The sequence below is a fragment of the Morone saxatilis genome, unplaced genomic scaffold, assembly GCF_004916995.1.
Source record: "Morone saxatilis isolate NCDOM2014 unplaced genomic scaffold, NCSU_SB_2.0 Contig2, whole genome shotgun sequence".
Lineage (NCBI taxonomy): Eukaryota > Metazoa > Chordata > Actinopteri > Moronidae > Morone > Morone saxatilis.
Window position 1 is genome coordinate 26660457 of NW_023339762.1, and position 7955 is coordinate 26668411.

General features: G+C 39.7%; 1 protein-coding gene across 1 annotated transcript in view; it reads left to right on the forward strand.

Annotated features, from left to right (window-relative positions):
* Positions 1–1803, forward strand: part of LOC118330983 (trace amine-associated receptor 2-like) — a 5178-nt gene extending 3375 nt beyond the window's left edge. Inside the window, exon 5 of the mRNA XM_035665740.1 lies at positions 1640–1803. Within this exon, the coding sequence (XP_035521633.1) occupies positions 1640–1803 (164 nt within the window). The remainder of the gene's footprint in view (positions 1–1639) is intronic.
* Positions 1804–7955: the final 6152 nt, after the last annotated feature.

A 7955-nucleotide genomic window follows, 5' to 3' on the forward strand; every position in this document is an offset into this window, starting at 1 on the left:
TGTAACGTGTCTGAGGATTAGACCAACAACATGAAGGCTTCTCTTAACCTACAAAATCAATTATTTATAAAAAAGCATCCTCCCTCATAATATATTATATATTTATGTTCTTAATTTACCATAAAATCCAGTTAATAATCCAGCGATTATACCTTCACCTAACATGTTGTCTGTTCTGGACAAAATCACACCACATCACAGTTGGAAGGACAAAAGGATAAAGACCGAACCTTAACAATGACACTCGCTAAATTCAAACTGAACCCCAGAGCAATATACAGTGTAAATTACTTTTTAGTAGCTTTTCTAGGCTAGCTAACTTAGAAAAAGGGTCATATGTAAGATTTGAAAGCATTTGAAGTAATTATTTTGATGGATTATTCACCATGTTTATCAGCAGACCCAGTGAACAGGTTGTAGTGTAGCCTTTGTTCCTCTGGCTGCCTGTGGACCTGATTTCTGTGTGTTTCTATGTAGGGATGGGGGTCCAAAGGTCTGTGACCTTATTATGCTCCAGAGAGCCTTCTCTCTCCACAAACACAGAGGTCCACAACACAGAGTCCACCCCAACACAGAGTCACAACCAAAGCTACATTACTAAAGCCATTGTGAAGACATTATTGTATGATTTTAGCTGTTACTGATTGCCCAGCTTAGACTATATAGCAAATAATCTGTCAGCTTAGCTTCATCAGACTTCCTGCGGCTTGTCTGGCTGACTTTATATTATTCATGTGTTGAGTTAAGCTGCTGGTACTTAGTTTCTTGAACACTACGTAACGGCTAAACAAAGAATTACTTGTGTAAATACTATAGTGTTTACTAGTTAGTTCGCCTTAATTTTTACGTTCCCCCACTAAATGTGAATTTTTCCATGATCACTACCTTATAGTATTTCTGACAACCGGTGTTGATTTAGCTAAGAATAAATTATGTAGCGGTACAAAGCTAATGATAGCTTTCTACTAGCCAAGCAATGATGCGAGCGTAGAGCATCCAGCTAGCTAACTGTAATTTGGCTGTACGTGTGTGGGTCCTGGTGTCGTCGCTGTACGGTGTGGGCGTCTGGTGTTGGTTGGCTTCGTGGTGTTGGCTGCATGCTGATTGTAAACGGCAAGCTAGTTAGTAGCATGGAGCTAACGGTCCAAATAAAAATATAGGAACATTTCGATAGTAACGTTATCTAAATATGATGTCAGTTTATTTTACACGTTGTCAGTGTTTGTCAGTCACTGTTGGCCGACGCCCAGGATGAGTCGCTCTATAAACAGTAGCTATTAATGCACCAGTACAGACAGTCAGACAGTATTTTAAATTCCTCTGATAAAAATCATAACCAGAGGCTCAATTTGTCAACTGTCACAGAGAGAACATTTCATCCTCCACTCAGACCACAACTTGCAAAAATGCCAACCGCACCTTCTCCCCCCCGAGATAAAAGGTTTTATGTTAAAACTTCTTGGAGAATATTCTCAGAGAGTTTGTGAATCCGGCGCCCGGTGGAGCAGCGAAGGTCCTTCCAGGCTATACGACGTTGAACGGATGTCTGAAGGACACACGTCATTCTCTGCCTCCTATTTTGCATTTGCCTTGCAGGAATAAATCATAATTCCTGGTGGAAAATGAAACCTCTCTGCAGTGTGGCTGTCTGAAGGCCTTCAGCTCTACAACGTGGAGGTTTCTGACTGCTTTGAGTCCACCTCTGAAGACCATCGGCAGCATCTGGACTCCAGAGGTTGTAGGAATCTGTCTCACGTAGACAAGGGCTCTGCCAGGGTTCCCCACGCTCTCTTGTACAGATAACTACATCAAAAGCCGCTTTGAAATATTAACATCACAGAGCTCGGTAGCAGCGTTTATCAAGAGGATAAACTCCTGGGGAGGTCTGGCACATTTTGATGCTTGATCGCTGTTGGAGTTCTGGAGATTTGATCCACTACGGAAACAGAGACGCTGTCAAATCTGAGCTCTGACTGCTTATAAACGAGAGTGAGCGTCATTATATTAGATCTTTGCTTCCCAACCTTTTCTTCTTAACGGACCCGTCATCTGTCACTGAGTAAACTGACTGTATTCAACAAACACAGAACAGCTGATAAACTGTACAGTGAACTCTAACTGCAGGAAGTTTCTGTAAAACGAGAGATTTCGATGAATTCTGAAGAGGTTTTTCTAATTTAACTGTTTCTCAGGTTTAATTTTGATTTGGTGTGATGTTTTTTTGTCTTGTTGGTCACGTTTTTGTGAATTTAATTAAAAAAAACATCCTCTTGTCTTTGTAAGTTAACGACTAAGACCGAGGCTCAGTTTCAAGCGTGAGTTTTACACTCAAACAAACTCGTTTACAACCTCCTCGACACATTCTGCCCACAGCGAATGTGAATTCTGTTCGAGTCCGATAGTGTTTCCTTATTGGCTTTGTACTCGGTTTTCCACAGTTGCATTGTGCTCCCGGCGCTCAGCCTACATCTCTGCACGGTAATCCCACTCCCCCGCTGCGGCTGCAGCTCGTAGTACTCAAATAATGCTGCATTCAGGTTGTTTAGGGGATAATCCACCGAGGGTACAATACACTTCACTACAAATTGAAACATGTACAATGTTCTGCTTCATTAGTCAGTCATTGTGTGTGTTTGTGTCTCCAGCTACAAACAGGTTTAGTCCTCCATCAGCAAAGAAATGTGACCATTGAAACGTCCTCTGCATGCATTGTTTAGCTACTGAAACGTATTACATTCACATGTTTTCTCAATTAACTTTATTATATCATAATGCGGGATAATGTTTCATTCACCTCCTGCACGCCACCTCCAGCCTGTTCAGTTGGGTCCAGGCGGAGGTCCCAAGCTCCGAACACTGGGTCTCCAGCCCTGAGACAGTCTCCATGCAGGGCTCCTGTACCCTGTAACCACCTGGTAGTCGGCTCTCCTCCTGTGCATGAGGACGCTAGAAGATGAAAACTTATTAGATAGTAAGTCGTGAAATTAGAAAAACAGGGCCACATTTTTTAATTATGAAAACTTGTCTCAGAATTATGAGCAGCACCTTAACCTTAATGAATGTAACCCTCTTTCACCGAGAGGACAGAATATCAGTGTTTCTAATTAATTCCCTTGAATCAGAGAATTCACTTTTTTGAGACAATTAAATAAGAAAAATAGGGAAGAATTTGATATGAGAAATTATGTTAATGGCTCAAACAAACAAAAAATGTCTTTCTTATCTTACATTCATAACTTAAGTAACATAAGTATCGTATTTATCTGAATCAAAACCATGATGTTCTGATGCGTAAATCTAACCTGATTGTGATGTCTCTGATTGTCACTTGACTACTGTTACCACGACTACGAAGGTCACCTGACTCCTTTTGTTCAAAACTCCTTAAATACGCCATCTCTTAAGGCGTTAAATGACGCCTGTGAGTCCTGTGTAGAAATATATACGCTTAAACGTGGTGTTTAACATTTAATGATTCTTATTTTCAGGTCGTTGCACACCAATAAAAACCTGTGCACATTATATTCCATTAGGACCATTTTCACTTTCTTTTTCAGATTAATAATGAACTCATATTCTCTGTTTAACCAGTGAAACCTGTAACTGTTGCCATGGTTACCTGCATTGTAACGTACCTTTGTGTGTTCATGTAAAATAATAATTGAACCTTTGATTGCTGTGTGATCGGTGCTGTTTTCTGATGCCTAGGTTTGATTTAGTCCTCTGTCTTTAGTTTTTCTGTCCTTAGTTCTCAGTGGATTTCAGATCAATTTAATCCATAAATCAGTTTCTTTAAAGGACGTCAGAAAACATTACTGAATGCATCAGTGCAACAAATCAGCCAAATCAACGGATTAAGAAATTTGGAGGAAACAGATTTACTAATCAGGAGCTACAGTGTGTAATTAGTTCATGTATCCTTTCATTTGTTTTTCACATTAAAGTTTTGATGAAACACTTTTTTTTTAGTTTTAGTCTCATTTTCTTAGTTTGATTTAATCACCAGAATGTTTTTTCTGAAATCTGCCTCATGTTCCAACACGTACAGTTTCACATAAACACCAAAACACAGACAAAACAAACAAATCCTCCGAACTTCATCCATCGCAGCAGACATTATGAGTAAGTGGCTGCGGTGCAATCAGAGCTCACCGCACACAGGAACACTGAGTTAGACAGACAGTCTGTTCGGTCTCTGCTGTGGGACTCGAAATCTGTCGGTATGAAAAGCTGATCAAATAAAATATGAGAGAGGTATGATGTAATATTTCCAGCCAGAGACAAACATCCTGTGAGTGCAGAAAACTTCACTAAAGAGTTTCATCTGTGAGCAGACAGTCATACTGACTCCTTACTGCAGAACTCTGGATTATTAATATTATTGGCTCTGATTGGTAAATATGATTCAAATGTAATACAGAGTAAAAAGGGTGAAACTGGGCCGATAGCGGACTCAACAACGCCAAAAGATTCAACTCATCCTTTTAGTTTAAACTCAATTTCTTAATTTTTTAACTTCTCCGAGATTTCCACCAACACAGGTCCATAAGTACGATCAGTGATTGTTGATCTTTAACAAGTTAAGATTCATTTGAAATCAGTCAATAATCCAAATAAACCAAATAAATATTTAAGATACCAAGTATATAAAACAACCATAAATAATTTAAACTAAAAATAGCTACAGGCAGCGATTCTGACACAGACGGTTCAACTTTGTTAAAAAACGTTTCCTGTGAGTTTTGTGATGATATGATGAAGTAATTGTTGACTTATGCCTATTGAGCCACGCCCCGTCTGAAGCTTACTGGTCAATATCTTGAAACCTAAATAAGACATCAATAAGCTTTATGCAAGTATTGATCAGCTACGTCTGATGATGATCCACAGAAGATCTGGGAGCGATCGGACCGACCGTTCAGGAGGAAACGGCAAAAATGGCCGACTTCAGTGGTCCAAGGAGGTTTCTATGGAGCACATCGAGCCGGACTCATGGGTCCAATTTCAGGTCAATTAAACTTACAGATTGAGGGGGAGTGGCCTTTCCAAAATGGCGTTTTTGAGCCTGAATTACAGCTCCACCATCTGGCCAACCCTAACCCTAACCCTAACAGAAGACCTGCTAACTAATTGTTGATGGTTATTATTATAGCGTCATCATTATTTCCTCGAGCAGCCTCTCGGTACTGAATCACTAAGACAATACCAACAAACAACATCATGAGAGGAACACGTCAGTGAACCACAGCACTAACAGTGGATCAAACTGTGCAGATGCAGCAGCGATCAAACAGAAAACTACAGGAGGGCCAGACTCTTTCCCCTCATCGTAAATTCTTCTTTCAAGATGTCCGCTGCAGTTCGTGTGTGAACGTGAATATTTCATCGCAGCTTCTGAAGATGTCACTTAACAAACAAACATGGAAACTCCAGCTGAGCTCTAAACCCCAATTCACACTCCTGTCAGGGTGGAAATCTGCGCTCCACTAGGTCTGGAGACTACAGCAAAGTTTTGATCCTGTTGAGTGAAATTAAAATCAGTTTGAAGGAAACAAGCCTCTGGCCTTGTGTGCTGCTACAGCTCATCAGTGTGAGGTTCAGGTCCGGGAGGGATTCTGAGCTGCTGTTGTAATCCACTTTTTTTGATGAACCCATTTACCCCCAACCTGCATGATCTACTGCTGGTTGAGTTAATGATTTACTACATTTCCCAGGATGCCTTTCTGTAACTTTAAACAGCCAAATGGAACTCAAGAGCTGATGTTAGACCTGTGCTAATAATAAAACAATATCAGGATTTAAAGCTCTATGTTCTATATGTAGTGGATTCAATCAATAATCTATAATCAGTGACTGATTGAAATGAACTTCCTCCTTTCCTGTACTAAGATATGCTATATGCTAGGCTAATCTGTTTAAAAGACAACCACATTTTGAAGATGGTTAAAAGATAAAAGAGACAAATATATAAAGACACACAAAATCAAATTATGTAAATTAGCTAGTTAGCTAGCATTTTGCTAACATTAGCTTTCAGCTGTAATTACCTACCTAACAATTGATATAGGTTAATTACTAATATAACTATTGTACATTTAAAAGGTAAATATAGTATTTTGGGCATCCAGAGTTTTAGAAGCTCTTAAAGTCTCAGATGGACCTAAAATCATAAAAGACATTAACTCTGTAGCTCTTTAATAAAAACTATGATACATACAAACACAGAGCTTTAAACCTCACAATTGAGGGCCAGAGCAAACAGTTTGTTAAAGAAAGGTTGTTATAGTTTATTTATTAGGGAACAGATATCGTCTGGGACCGTCTCGAATTAGGGTCAGTTGTCCCGAATCCAGAATACTGTCCTATTAGTCCTGAAAAAGAAATGACCAGATATTGTGAAAGAGCTGAAACGAGAGCTGTCGGTTCGCCCTGGGACTGATTTGGCACTGAACGTACTGTGTACGTTGGAGCGCTGCCAAATTGTCATGAATAATTTACAACGTAACATAAGCACAACAACCTGCTGTCACCACAATAAACAGGACTCTCAATTCATCTCAACGAGAATCTTTCCATTCAATTATCAATCAGTCTCCATGAATTAGTGGATTGATTCCTCTTCTTACTCTCTGAATGTTGTCAGTTTTGATTTTGTAGAAGAAGAGATATTATTGATCAGTTTCCACTTCTCTATTGCATTGATTAGGCTGTGGTTTTAAACCAGATGACGGAGGGTGAAGCCGTCACTGTGGGAGGAATCTAGAAATGTGCCTGTAAGCTGCAGTTTAACGACAATCTCAGCTGCTGAAAAGACGTTTAAAGTAACTGTAACATGTATGTCACCTGTGTGAAATGATTCATTGCATCTTGTAAGCAATCGTTCATTCATCCATGTGACTCCCCTGTCCCGAATTTCACCCATTCTCATCTGGTCACCGGATACTAGTTTCAGCTGATACTCCCAATAAACAAAATTTTTAATACTGCTGTTCAAGCCTAAAATAAACAGTTTGTGCTGTGATTTAATGATTTAATGTCAATATTGCTCAAAGTTCAATATTTTTATCTTGCACAAAAACGCAGAAATGTCTGCAAGACGACGAGCAAACAACTTTTAAAATGCTTGTTTTCTGAATGAAGGTTGGTTGATCGGGGCTATGCTCACTTAGTTAATAGCTAAGTAAAACTGAATTTATGTCACTAAGCACAAATTTGCACTTTTTTGCGTCTATTTGTGTCTTTGTATTGACTTTGTATGCAATCTACTAGCACATGTTTGTTGGGAACGCAGCATAACGGAAATGAAATCATGGAGCATAGACGTGTAAAAATCATTTACGCTCCCCTCAGCCACCAGGAGACCCACTTATAAACCAGAAATATAAAACATCCTTCAGTTCCTGTTTACATCCTTGTAATAATTATAAAATACACTAGAGAATCTCTGCTGTTGCGAGTCTGTTCCTGAACGCCATTGAAGCTAATGGAAACATTTGATGCAGGATAAAGAAAACAACAATCACCAGATATTAAAGTGGAAATGCGAAGAGCTTCGCCCACAGCAGCTGCTGAGCTGAAACAGTTTAAAGGTGGATTTTCTTTGAAGCAGAAGACTGTTGGGCCGTTCGCCGCCAGAAGCTCTTTTCCATCGTGAAGCTACAGGATGCAGAGATGAGGAAGAGTGCAGTACACACACACACACACACACACATACATACATACATACAGGAAATCATCCCTCTGGCACACGGCGGGAGACAAGAAACACCAGCTCCTCTTCCTCTCACCTCAGAGCTGACATCCCATGCTGCTTCCTGCTGCTTCTTCCATCACAACAAACCTTATTCATACAACACGTTCATACTAACAGGAGGTGAAGATACAGCTAGTGTGGTTTTTGGCGGCCTGTTTTAATTTTAGTTTGAGTCTAGTCTTTGTGTCAAACTGTCATTTTA